General features: G+C 45.5%; 1 protein-coding gene across 1 annotated transcript in view; it reads right to left on the bottom strand.

Moving 5' to 3' along the window:
- The window catches only part of PTPRN (protein tyrosine phosphatase receptor type N), a 124529-nt gene that overhangs the window by 54863 nt on the left and 55212 nt on the right, over positions 1-14454 (bottom strand). Inside the window, exons 12-16 of the mRNA XM_030210892.1 lie at positions 9687-9766; positions 5307-5371; positions 4671-4883; positions 3178-3387; positions 1273-1420 (exon numbers count right to left, since the gene is read on the bottom strand). Coding sequence (XP_030066752.1) covers positions 1273-1420; positions 3178-3387; positions 4671-4883; positions 5307-5371; positions 9687-9766 — 716 coding nt within the window. The remainder of the gene's footprint in view (positions 1-1272; positions 1421-3177; positions 3388-4670; positions 4884-5306; positions 5372-9686; positions 9767-14454) is intronic.

The raw sequence follows: 14454 nt of genomic DNA, 5'->3' as shown, positions 1-14454 counted from the left end.
AAAAGATTTTAATAATTTCCGAAATCAACTACAAACATGTACACATCTAACAGCCTTTGGAACAAGATTCCATCAATTAGTACATTGATAGGCGATGTCAGCAAACATGACTGTGTTGTGAATATAACCACTGTGGGCTGAACATTACCCCAGCAGTCAGGAAAACAGAAAAATCAAGAAATCTTAAGTTTGTTAACATCTTATCACAACAAATGCCAGTTCCTGACATTCTCACTGCAGACGTGATATATGAAATACCAGATTATCTCTATTCAAGACTATTTGCAAGACTCAAGATGCAACTCATGGTTTGGTGATAATTTTCATTTCATTGAGAAAAAGGAATGCCAATTGGAGCACTGATGGCTTAAATGGGGCTTAGAGGAAACTAAAGAATTCTGTAAGACTAAGAAGATAAGAATAGCCATACTGGGTTACTTCCAACTTGATGCTCATTGGATGCGCGTAGGCGCCTACACACTTTAGTAAAAGGGGCCCTGAATCTTCATTTCCTGCATTTAACAACTGCTTAAGTCCTGGCTATTTAATCAAGCTTTTCCTCCTTGATCCTGCTCTCTTCTGTTCCTTTTTACTTTGCTATCTCCTTACCTTTTTTTCCTCTCTTTCTCTCTCTCTTTTTTACATTGCTTTTCCTTTTCTCTCCATGCTAATGCTCTGCTGAGCTTTTATTTTAAACTGCCCAGTGTATCAAATATAAATAAACTAGGAATAAATGCCTGTTTCTGAGGGCAATGAAACGGGCGCTAGCAAGAGGCCCGCTCCCTCCGAGCTACTTGCCTTGTTCGGTGTTGGCATCGCTGTGTGTGGGTAGGGTTTTTTTTTTGTTTGTTTGCTGCGCCTCCGTGGCCGTGCCTGTGGCATTTCGGTTTCGGGCCTCGAGTGTTATAGCTCCGCCCTCGACGTCATGACGTTTTGATGCGAGGGCGGTGCAGACACTCCAGGGCACACCGGATATCTCGGGCGCCTCAACTTCCGTGGAGGCTTCAGAACGTTGGGGTTGCCTTTTATATATATAGATAAATTAAATGGAGAAAAAAAAAGAGACACCCAGGGGAGAGGAACTGCTGAATGGTGCAGGGCTCCAGCAGAGGAGAGACTGGGTAGGAGGAAAGGTTTGTGAGCAAAATGCCACATCGAGGCTCACGTAGAAATGGGACTGGAGAGCCTCCATGATCAGCATATGGATTCCACTGATCAAGGCTCAGATGCTCGAATTTGGCAGCAGACCCAAGGACAATGTAGGACACTCACATGGCACGTAATCTGGATTCCGATTCTTCTTCAGGTTGCTCTCTGCCTTTGCTATAGCACAGCTGTTGGGCTCAGCCTGGTATGCACAGAGAGCATGCCACTCCTTAGCCAGTCGATCCCTGTTCCTTAAATGATCTTCCATGTATGCCTACATGAATGAATGGAAACCTATTATTCAAAGCCTGCATCTCCAGTACACCCCATCTACTCATGATCTCTGCAGTACACCTCCATCTACTTACTGCCTGTGCCTTGAGTACATCTATTCTATCTATTCAATACATTCATCTACTCATGGCCTTGTTCTCCGGTACACAGACTGTCTCCACACCGTTTCCTCATAGTCTGTGTCTCTGCCTCTTACATACACCATGTCTACTCACTCATTACAAATTAATGTGCTACACAACAGCTTCTGGCTGCGTTACACTACTGGACTCATTTTCGAAAGAGAAAAACGTCCAAAAAGTGTCATAAAGCACCATTTGGATGGATTTCATCTCAAAACGTCTAAATCAGTATTTTCAAAACCTGTTTTGCATGTCTATCTATGCATTTCATTTGCAGTGGGTGTGTTGGGGGCATTTTGAAGGTGGGATTAAGACGTGCTTGGACATTTTACAACCATGATGGAACACCACCAAAACGTCTAGGGCAAAAAGCTTCAACGTTTTGGTCTACACCTGTTTTTCTAATTAATAAGACACAAAAAGGTGCCCTAAATGACCAGATGACCACTGGAGGGATTCAGGGATGGCCCCCCCTTTTACTCCTCCAGTGGTCACAGATCCCCTCCCAACACCAAAAAATGTGAATAAAAATAGTACTCACCAGCCTCTATGACAGCCTCAGATGTTATACTCAGGTCCATTACAGCAACATGCAGGTCCCTGGAGTAGTCTAGTGGTGGGTGCAGTGCACTGTAGACAGGTAGACCCAGACCCATACCTCCCCCTACCTGTTACACTTGTGGTAAAAACTATGAGCCCTCCAAAACTGGCCAAAAACCCACTGCACCCACATATAGTTGTTCCCTTCAGCCATAAGGGATATTGTAGTGGTGTACAGTTGGGGGTAGTGGGGTTTTTTTTTTTGGGGGGGGGGGGGGCTCATCAGACAAAGTAAGGGAGCAACGGTGAGATGTACCTGGGAGCATTTGTATGAAGTCCACAGCAGTGCCCCCTAGGGTGCCCCATTGCTCTCCTGGGATGTCTGGGGGACCAGTCTGCTAAAAATGCTGGCCCCTCCTACATCCCATTGGCTTGATTTTCTACGCTTTTCAGTTGTGTGGGTTTTTTTTCGAAAATGGCCTGAAAAGAAACGCACAGAGCACAAAACCTTATTACAAATGGTATTTTCGAAAAAAAAAAAATAGACGTTTTGCTTTTTCGAAAATGGTTACATTTGCTATTCAGATGTGGGACGTTTAGCACTAAATGTCCAAAGTCAGACATCATATCGAAAATGCCCCTCTATATCTACTCACTCATTATAAATTAATATGTGCTAGTCAACAGCTTCTGGCTGTGTTACACTGTCTCTACTCACAGTTGATATCGTTGCTTCACTGCATCTACTCACTGTTATAATCTGTGGTAATTGAAACTCTACGTTTTGTACAATAGTGTCTCATTCTGTTTCATAGCTCCTGTTTTTGATACACTACATGTATACAATGTGTTTCTGATGTGCTGACACTAAAACCTCTATTCCTTCCCATCCTCCATCTTCCTATTCCCCCATTTTCCTCCCTAATCTTTGAAACTGCTCTACTTCCGTCCATCTATACCCTCCTTCCTCCCCATCCCCATTCCTCTATACCTCCTTACCTTACCCAGTTCTCCAACTCATAGCACCACCCCTTTCATTGTGTCTTTGCTTCTTTGATTCATCCTTGTAACTCACCAAGATCATGTGACCAGTAGATATATCCATGTTTGACTGGACTGGCTCCTCGCACCAGGATGGGGTGCTACTGTGGGAGCTGGGGCTGGCCTGGGGTAGATCGCTGAACTGTGAGGAGACGCTGCTGATGCGGGAATTCTCTGCTGTCGCTGTAGAAGCTTCCGCACGACTGAAGAGAGACTTTGCAGCCATGTGCTGCCTGCAGAGCTTCTGTGAAGAAGTAATGAAAGGGCATAAACAGAGTCATCATCCTGAGACCAGATACCCTCTCCCCATAAAAATGTGCCTCCAGCAACTAACACTGTACAGGAGAAAAAGAAACCAAGTACCCTGTGCCTCCAGCCAGGGGCGTATCTGCGTGGGGCCTCAGGGGCCTGGGCCCCCGCAGATTTTGCCCTGGACCCCCCTACCGCCATCAACCCTCCCCCGCTGCCATTGCTTACTTTTGCTGGCGGGGGACCCCAACCCCCGCCAGCTGAGGTCCGCTTCCACCTGCTGCTGCCTTAAAAACTACTGCTTCAGCCGGCGGGGGACCCCAAACCCCCGCCAGCCGCCCCGAGGTGTTTAAAATTCATCTTCGGCCTCCGTGGCCGTGCTGCTGTTGATAGGCGCTGTTGAATCCACTTCGGAGTCTGACGTCGTTGTATGTTGTACGTGCTGCGACGTCAGACTCCGAAGTGGATTCAACAGCGCCTATCAACAGCAGCACGGCCACGGAGGCCGAAGATGAATTTTAAATACCTCGGGGCGGCTGGCGGGGGTTTGGGGTCCCCCGCCGGCTGAAGAAGTAGTTTTTAAGGCAGCGGCAGGTGGAAGCGGACCTTGGCTGGCGGGGGTTGGGGCCCCCCGCCAGCAAAGGTAAGCAACAGCAGCGGGGGAGGGTTGGCGGTGGGAGGGGGTGGAGAGAGTCATTGGTGGCGGTGGGGGCTCTGAGAATGGCGGGGGGGGGGGGGCTGTGGCGGCGGGGGGGGGGGGGCTAAAATGTGCCCCCTCCCTCTGGCTCTGGCCCCCCCTACCGCCGGAGTCCAGATACGCCCCTGCCTCCAGCAACCCATGCTGTACAGGAGAAAGTAAGATCAGATACCCCATCCATAACCCTGTGCTTCCAAGTAACCTGAAGTGTACTGAGAAAGACAGACCGCATAACCCGTTCGTCACCCAGTACCTCCATCTATGTATGTTGATCAGGGGAAAGGAACCAGAAAACCTATTCATCCATAACCCAGTGCCCTCTGCACTGTACTCTACAGAGGACAGGCAGACCACAAATTCCATTCAAAATCAGAAGGCCTCCAGGCCATAGTATCTCGTGGACAGTACAAGTCTCTCAGTGTGAAGTAATGGTCCCAGAGGAAGAGGGACCCCTTGGTCTTACAACATTAAATTCCTCCTCAATTTTCTGCATATTTTCTCCTGATTCTCTGATGCTAAATTAAATGAAATAGAGTATGATCTTTTCTCTGGATCCCATCTAGCTCTGTTCTGCCCCATACCTGATACTCCAAGCTGGAGTCGACAGCCCCCTCGGGCACCAGTGCTGCTAGCCGCTCCTTCTCTCGCTGCTTGGCATGTTGGCGCAGACAGAAGATGATGGTTGCAGCAATAACAATCCCAGCGATACAGGCCACGGCAATGAAGGTAAGCAGCACGAAACGGAATGTGTCCCCAAAATGGGCTGAATGTGGAATCAGTCTGGCGTCATTCCTCTGCCAGGGAAGCAACAAGAAGGATTAATCCATGAGTACACATGTGCCCCCTCCCCACACTGCAATGGAAAACCACCTGGGTTGGCCACTGTTGGAAACAGGATACTGGGCTTGATGGACCTTTGGTCTTTCCCATTATGGCAACACTTATGTACTTATGTTGTTAAGAGTGTAATTATCAACTTGAGCTACCATTAAGACATTTATTTTACTAAAGGTCCCATTTTATGCAATGAAACCTAGTTACTAATAATTGAAGTTAACGGTAAAAGAATCCGTCTTAACAGTAGCCCACCTGATCCATTCACGTGTACATTTAGAGGTCACTCATAGCACATCCTAGGTGAGGACAAAGCTCATGCATGTTGACAAAATCCTTTCTAGGTTTCAATCGCAAAGAAAAACAAAGTAAATAGTTTTTACCTGTCCAACTCCAGTTTGTATGATTTTTAATCCCGTCTCGGTTTCCAGATCAGTTTTCACTGCAGCTGTGGACAAAAAAAAAAAAAAAAAGTCCCCATGCGTTAGTAACCTGTCATAGGACATCCAAAGAGTGAACAGGAAGCAGGGGTATCCTACCCAGTAACCTGAGCAGACAGCATGGAGTAGGACACCCTAAACCCCAAAGGAGCATCATCATTCACAATGACCAAGAGCCCGAGCAGTGGCAAGCTGCAACATTCCCGACTCCCTGAGAATGTGATATCCGAAGTAGTTGATCAACGGACAATAACAGAGACTCTGGCCTGTCCATACTTTCCCTTTACTTCTTCACAGCTATGGATCCTTTGTGCTTATCCCATGCTTTACCCTGCACTCCCCCCCCCCCACAGCTAAGGATCCTCTGTGCTTATCCCAGACTTTACTCTGCACTCCCCCCCCACAGCTAAAGATCCTCTGTGCTTATCCCAGACTTCACCCCTTACCCTTCCTCCACAGCTAAGGATCCTCTTATCCCCTACATTATCCCTCACTCCCCCCCCCCCCCCCCCCCCCCCACAGCTACGGATCCTCTGTGCTTATCCCAGGCTTCACCCCTTACCCTTCCTCCACAGCTAAGGATCCTCTTATCCCCTACATTGTCCCTCACTCCCCCCCCCCCCCCCCACAGCTAAGGATCCTCTGTGCTTATCCCAGACTTTACTCTGCATTCCCCCACCCCCACAGCTAAAGATCATCTGTGCTTATCCCAGACTTCACCCCTTACCCTTCCTCCACAGCTAAGGATCCTCTTAACCCCTACATTATCCCTCATTCCCCCCCCCCCCCCACAGCTAAGGATCCTCTGTGCTTATCCCAGGCTTTACCTCTCACACTCCCCCCCCCCCCCAGCTAAAGATCCTCTTATCCCCTACATTACCTCTCACTCCCCCCCAACAGCTAAGGATCCTCTGTGCTTATCCCAGACTTCACCCCTCCCCCCAGCTAAGGATCAGTTGTGCTTATCCCAGACTTACCCCTCTCTCCCTTCCACATCTAAGGATCCTCCGTGCTTATCATAGACTTTACCCCTCACTCTTCCCACAGCTAAGAAGCAGCCTCAATGCTTATCCCATGGTTTACCCACCTTCCCCTCTCCTCCTCAGCTAAGGATCCTCTGTGCTTATCCCAGGCTTTACCTCTCACACTCCACCCCCCAAGCTAAGGATCCTCTATGCTTATCCCCTACATTACCTCTCACTCCCCCCCAACAGCTAAGGATCCTCTGTGCTTATCCCAGACTTCACCCCTTCCCCCCCAGCTAAGGATCCTTTGTGCTTATCCCAAACTTCACCCCTTAACCCCCTCCCCCACAGCTAAGGGTCCTTTGTGCTTATCCCAGGCTTTACCTCTCACACCCCCCCCCCCCAAGCTAAGGATCCTCTATGCTTATCCCCTACATTACCTCTCACTCCCCCCCAACAGCTAAGGATCCTCTGTGCTTATCCCAGACCACCCCTCCCCCCCCCCCCCAGCTAAGGATCCTTTGTGCTTATCCCAAACTTCACCCCTTACCCCCCTCCCCCACAGCTAAGGATCCTTTGTGCTTATCCCAGACTTACCCCTCTCTCCCTTCCACAGCTAAGGATCCTCCGTGCTTATCATAGACTTTACCCCTCACTCTTCCCACAGCTAAGAAGCAGCCTCAATGCTTATCCCATGGTTTACCCCCCTTCCCCCCTCCTCCTCAGTTAAGGATCCTCTGTACTTATTCCAGGCTTTGCTTTGGTCTTCATTGAAGATGTGGGGGAGATACCATGCTATTCAATGTTGATGAGTCAGAGGATGTAATGGTGCAATTTGATAATTAAAGAGTAGCAAATTGCCTGGACCAGATGTATACATCCCAGAGTATTGATGGAACTAAAAATTGAACTTGCAGAGCTATTGTTGGAAATAAGTACTTTATCTTTAAATTCAAGGTTGGAGGGTGGCAAACTTAATGCCAATTTTTTAAAAAAGGTTCCAGAGGTAACCCAGGAAATTATAGAACAGTGAGCCTGACATCAGTGTAGGGCAAAATGATAGAGACTATTATAAAGGACAAAATTACTGGACATATACATTTATTTATTTATTGTGAACATTTATATCCCACATAATCCCACCAAGGCAGGCTCTATGTGGCTTACAATGCTAAGGAAAAGTACATCACAATTAGTCAAGTGCAAATCAGGGTAGAAAGTAGAGGGGGGAGGGGAATACGGTGATGCAGAAGATCAAGCAGTAGAGGAGTAAGATCGATCTCACAGGTAGGTCTTTAAGGATTTCGTGAACAGGCTGTGATCGGATGTCTCTTATCTTTGATGGTAGAGCGTTCCAGTAATGGGGACAAGTGAAGCCAAAAGACGAGGCAAAGAGCAACTTGTATCTTAATTTCCTGCAGTTGGGAAAGTGGAGATTGAGATAGGTGCAGGACGACTTCACGCAATTTCTGGGCGGGAGGTCGATTAGGCTGTACATATAGGCTGGAGCATCCCCGTAGACAATCTTGTGGGCAAGAGCACAGACTTTGAATACAATACATTCCTTGATCGGTAGCCAGTGAAGTTTCTCACGAAGGGGTTTTGCTGCCTCAAACCGCGATTTGCCAAATAGTAGCCTTGCCGCCATGTTCTGCGCTTCTTGAGGGCATGTTCTTTGCAGCCGGTGTACATTCCATTGCAATAATCGAAGTGGCTCAAGACGAGGGAATGGATAAGTGTCCTGAATAGGTCAAATGGCAGGAACTGCTTGATACGCTTAAGGGACCTCATGGAAAGGAACATGCGCTTCATAAGAGACATGACTTGAAGCTCAAGAGTCAAATGGGGATCCAGAATGATCCCAAGGAGCTTCAAACTGGCTGCGACAGGAATGGTGACGTTCTGAGCAGTAATCGTGCCCAGAATAGACTTCTTGAACTGGGAAGAGAGGATGAGGCACTGCGTTTTTCCCTGATTAAGTTTAAACTTGAATGTGCTTGCCCAATTGTCCATGATGACGAAACTAAGCTGAATTACTGCTGAGATTTCGGCTAAGGAAGAATGAAAGGGGATGTAGATGGCACTAAGTGAAATTTGGATTCAATGGAAAGCGATAATCACCATGCTAACACCATCCCTATAACAAAGCATTGCACTGGCATTATCTTGGGGGATGGTCTGCCACAGCAGAGACCAGGAAGCTTGTGAAGATTGAGGGAAAGAAGACACATGGTAAAAGTGCAAGAGGGAAACCTATTCCAATGTGCCACAGACTTGGGACTGGGGAGAAGATTTTCCTTTCAGCAGGACAATGATCCTATGCACAAAGTCAATGTAACAACGGAGTGACTCAGCAAGAAGAAAGTGAACACCCTCAAGTGACCAAAGGCCAGACTTGAATCTAATAGAAACCACATGGCAAGACTTGACAACTGCAGGTCACAGGCAATCCCAGCAAACCTGAGAGACTTTAAAGTAATTTACCCAGAACGGCAAACAATAAACCATCTTCTTGTGCAAAGTTGGGAGATGCTTATCCTAAATGACTTATGGTTGTTTTTTCTGCAAAGGGAACTCCACCAAAGACTGAGTCAACAGATGAGAAGACTTATAATGCCAAGACATTTTGGCTTTATATTGTTAATTACTTTAAGAATATTTCTATAATTGCTCTTTCATATCGAAAGTGTAGAGTATGTTGGGAAGATTAGTGAAATGAACTCATACTTTCATGCATTCTGGACTGTGTTTTTTAGAAAGCAGAATGTGAAAAACATATGAGGGTGTGAAGACTTTTCCAACATACTGTAATTACTCAACTTTCCAAATACGAGCTCAAATTAACTCACATTTCAGGCTCATTAGCTACTTCCTTGTCCCTGGAGGTCTTTACAAAGTTGTATCCGAAGCAATGGAGGGGGATGTTCAGTTGTCTGAGACCACAAGAGGTATCAGTGAGAGAAGCGGATTTTGAGCCCTGGCTTCTCCACATCTAGCTACTTGGTAGAAACATTTCTATTGCTGTTCTGGTGCTTTTTCTCCTCTACCACAATACCTGTTTTTCATGCGTCAAGCTTCTTATGTATGGGAATGGAAACTCCTATAATTCTGTCAGTCATGATCGCAGTGTTTTCTGGCTCAATAATGTTAAAGCTTTTTTGAGGTTTTCCCCTCACTATTGTTTTTTATTTCACAAAGAACCTCCCTGAACTACGCCCCCTTATTAAGTGCTCCAAGAACAGCCCAATATAAATACTGAGATAACTTGGAAAAATAATTAAACAAACAGTTTGCTTAGAAACAGAAGGGCTCATTTCTGGTCACAGTGTTGAACATCTCTCGCCTCATCCACACACACCTGCCTGATTGGCCACATCCGTCAGAGACAGGTTCTGATCGTTCGGTCGAATCCGGAAGGTTAGAGCAGATCCAACAATGCTGTATGGACAGAGACAGACAGATGTAAGGTACAGATTGTGGGATGTCCACAGTTGTGCGAAGCATTCATAAATCCAGCTGTACACACTACTGTACTCAGGAGACCATTCACAGGCAATTGGTAACCCATAGCACTGCATTAACAACAAGACTTGCTTACATGCACTTCCATCCAGCCCATTACACAACACTGCACTCAGAACAAGACTCGCTTACACGCACTTCCATCTAGCCCATTACACAACACTGCACTCAGACTGAGACTCGCCTACACGTACTTCCATCCAGCCCATTACACAACACTGCACTCAGACCAAGACCCCCCTACATGCACTTTCATCCAGCTTGCAGCACTGCACTCAGACTGAGACTCATCGACACGCACTTCCATCCAGCCCATTACACAACACTGCACTCAGACCGAGACTCGCCTACACCCACTTCCATCCAGCCCATTACACAACACTGCATTCAGACCGAGACTCGCCTACACGTACTTCCATCCAGCCCATTACACAACACTGCACTCAGACTGAGACTCGCCTACACGTACTTCCATCCAGCCAATTACACAACACTGCACTCAGACTGAGACTCGCCTACACGTACTTCCATCCAGCCCATTACACAACACTGCACTCAGACCAAGACTCGCCTACACGCACTTCCATCCAGCCCATTACACAACACTGCACTCAGACCGAGACTCGCCTACACGCAACAAATTCCAAAATTCCAGAGTTTAATTACACATTGAGTGAAGAAATATTTTCTCTGATTCGTTTTAAATGTACTATTTTGTAGCTTCATTTTATTATTTAGATTTTGCTGACACCTTTTTCAGTAGTAGCTCAAGGTGAGTTACATTGAGGTACGTTGGATATTTCTCTGTCCCAGGAGGGCTCACAATCTTGGTTTGTACCTGAGGCAATGGAGGGTTAAGTGACTTGTCCAAGATCACAAGGAGCAGCAGCCTCCAAATCCTGCTCTTGCTTCAAGTTTTTATTTATTTTATTTATTGCATTTGTATCCCACATTATCCCACCTATTTGCAGGCTCAATGTGGCTTACATAGTTTTGTTAACATTGTCATTGCAAGGTGACATATACAATTAATGTTGTGTAGAGGTTAAATGAGGGTAAAAGAAGAAGGAGAGGAGTGATTTAGGTAGCTATAGTAGATGAGTTATCTTAATTGAGTGGATTGTCGGGTGGATTATTGTGGCTATTAGTTCCAGTTTCCATTCCAAATTCAAGTTTTGATACCAGCCTCAGCTCTAAGCTTCAGTTTCAGCTCAGACCACTCCAACTTTACTTCTAATCTGCAGCCTGAGATCGAGCTCCAGTGTTGCTTTCAGGGCTCCTCTCCCTGCACCAACCCAGCTCCTAACAATTCCTAGGGAACCTAAGAGCACTGGATCTCTGTGGGATTAATGTGTCATGTTGTTCTTAAATACTCCACATCTTTGTGGTCTGTAAAACCTTGCACTGGGAAACATGTGTTCTCCAGTCTTCAAAAGTCACCCTTATTCAACAGAAGTGCTAAATACTGTAATCGTTTCCCACTGGGAAGAGTTTCTGGATGTAGAATGCACAGGGGCAAATCTAAGTTGCTCGTCATTGATATACAATACCACCAATGGCGAACGACATGTTCTGGGCCTGGATATATGAGAAATGAGAGCAGTTCCAAGAGCATCAAAGAGGTTCTTTTCTGTCAGAGATGCAAGTGGTGGCATTAGATGAGAGATGCCTCAATGGAGGAACAATGAAAAAACCCAAGATCTATTTCACAGCCTCACCATTCATGGATGGAAGAGACTCTGCCAGTGCCTTGGTTTTCTGCTGATACACAGGCAGCCCCTTGGGTACTAATAAAAGATCCCCGATGCAAAATAATTTAAAATAGGTATTGGAGAAACACTTGGGAAACATCATTGCCCCTAGTACACTTTCATCCCTCCCCTTCTATCCTCCACCCAGTTTTTGTGTCTTTTGTGCAATATCAACTCTTAAGTAACACAAATGTACACATTTGATTCCATCGGAAAAGTTACCCAACAATAATACCTGTAATACGGAAACACTTGTAACCCGGATTTTGTCTCCACCCATCCTCTCACTCAGACCTGGGCCATAAATCATAAGTCTCTTTCCTCACACCTCATCCAATCCTTCTGATTTAAGCTTGGGTGCAAGCCGAGGCCAGATGAAGATCCAGATGTTAAGTTGGGCTTATTTCTGAATATCCTCTACTAGTCCAAAAGCCATGTCTTTATTCTTTCTCTCTCAAAGTAAAATTCAGCACACCAAGGAATTTGTAATTTTATGCAAAACTTACTGAACTCTGCAATGGCAGTAAATCCTAACTTCAAACTGTTTATGTTCAGTCAGCATTTGGTTTAAGAGGTTTTCATACGAATCAAGCCAAGATCATTTGATACAGTCTTATCCACTATTTCAACATCTTCAGATGGAACTCAAGATATATACAAAATATGCATGCCTCCTGTCCAATTGGGCTTTATAATCCAAGGCTGCTCCTGATATATCTGATCAACTTCTGTTTCCCTCAGGATCAGACCTCCTTTCTGTCCTCCTTGCAGTGATGCACCTCTCAGGGTTACACAGTGGCCTTGAACACGCTTCCCTTGCTCCAACTCTTGTTGCCAGGCTGGGTTCCCCTTACTCACCTGGAGCTCTTTCACCATCACAGTTACTGCTTTTAGCGTTAGGAACTCCTCTTTATTTCAGCCTTAGTTTCCAGGAGACCCTCTCTCTTCGAGTCCTGACAGGGGTGAAGTCAACCACAGACCATGTACTTACACCAATAGAAACTTTTATTACCTTCAAACGCCACCTTCACTGTCAATCATAAACCAAAACCATTTCTCTCTGCCACTTATGGCATGATACAGTCCCCCTTGGGCTGGGTTTCCTTTCCACCCAGAGACAACCCACATGCTCCCCCCAGTGATTCCATGGAAACCAACTTCACTTAGTTATACACTGATAAACATCTACATTTACAATTTGTAATATATTTCCTTCTATTCAAAGTATTACCATGTAACTTCATTGAGTGTCCCCTAATCTTTATACTTTTTGAAAGAGTAAAATATCGATTCATATTTACCTGTGTAGTCCACTCAAGATTTTGTAGATCTCTATTATATCTCCCCTCAGCCATCTTTTTTCCAAGCTCAAGAGCCCTAACCTCTCAAGACTTTCATATAAGAGGAGTTCCATCCCCATAATCATTTTGTTTGCCTTTCTTTGAACTTTTTCTAATCCCGCTTTATCTTTTTTGAGATATGGCGATGAGAAGAGCCCACAATACTCAAGGTGAGGTCGCACCATGGAGTGATACAAAGACATTATAATAATATTTGTCTTATTTTCTATCACTTTCCTAATAATTCCTAGAATTCTGTTTGCTTTCATGCCCACTGCCGCACACTGGGCAGAAGATTTTAGTATATTGTCCACAATGACACAGAGATCTATCTTTTTCTTGGGTGGTTACTCCTAACATGAAACCTAGAATCAAGTAACTACAAGTCAAGTGTTTATGGAGCCATTTGCGATAAGCCTTCCCGTGACTTTCACATTTTAAATATCAATGTTTTTTCAAGTCCATTCCATCTTCTATATATCTCTGCTGAAGCCTGTTCTTGGACTGCGAAACCTCACCTCCACTTCATATGATGATCCAGGGGTAGGGGAGAATAGATTCTGGAATAATCCAAGATTGTTTTCATTACCATGTAAACTAGGAAATGCATGGAATGGAAAAGCAAATGCGAGAACCACTAGATAACATTCATACTTCCACTGGGCACATCGTCAGAAACCAACTCCAAGCCTTAGGAGCCCACATATTCTCAAATGGATATTTTACGCAGCAAAGTTTCCAGCAGGCTCACCAGTAATCTCCCAGACTACAGTAAATCGCCCCAACTGGTTGGTAGACAACTCCTCTCCAGCACCTGATTCTACTGGTATGACATACCCACTTAGGTCTATTGTGATCATCCAGCTCCTAGTTCTTGGGACGTTATTCCTGGATCTTTGTCTTTACTTGACTGTTTTTTGCATCTATCCTTTCCAGCATTCATCTGCTTTTCCTCGAGATGGTATCCTCACTTTTGACCCTTTCTAGATATGATGTTGTGTTTGCTCGCTCATCTTATCATTGTTAGCTTCAAACACTGCTCTCTGCTTGCCAATTTACCTTCAAGACTCCGCCTGCATCTAACCACATTCAGCTCAGCCACTAAAACTAAACATCACAAGAGGGCAGTAGATGGTGAAGAAAGGCATCACTTGGTGAAGGTTCTTTGATCCAGAAAGGCAGGATGGTGCAGTCTTGAGAGCCTTTCTATATGCAGCAGAGAACAGCAGTGTGCTGATTTTTGCCAAGTGATGAGCAGTGTGATATAGTGTGGTAAAGCTTTGTGTCTTCTTGTGTGATGCAGTGCACTGTGTCATGGAGAGAACTACTTTCGAAGCTGTCTATGCAAATAGCTGCGTACGCTTTGTAGCGCTATAAAAATGCTAAATAGTAGTAGTAGTAATTTAGCTGGATAAAATAGTTTGACTGACATTACATGTTTAGGTCATGGAAGGAAAATCACACAACAAATTTGAAAAGTACACAGACTGTGCCCCGCAGCTAGGTTTATCTA

Source organism: Microcaecilia unicolor, chromosome 7 (genome assembly GCF_901765095.1).
Source record: "Microcaecilia unicolor chromosome 7, aMicUni1.1, whole genome shotgun sequence".
Taxonomy (NCBI): domain Eukaryota; kingdom Metazoa; phylum Chordata; class Amphibia; order Gymnophiona; family Siphonopidae; genus Microcaecilia; species Microcaecilia unicolor.
This window is presented reverse-complemented; position numbering and strand designations above follow the sequence as displayed.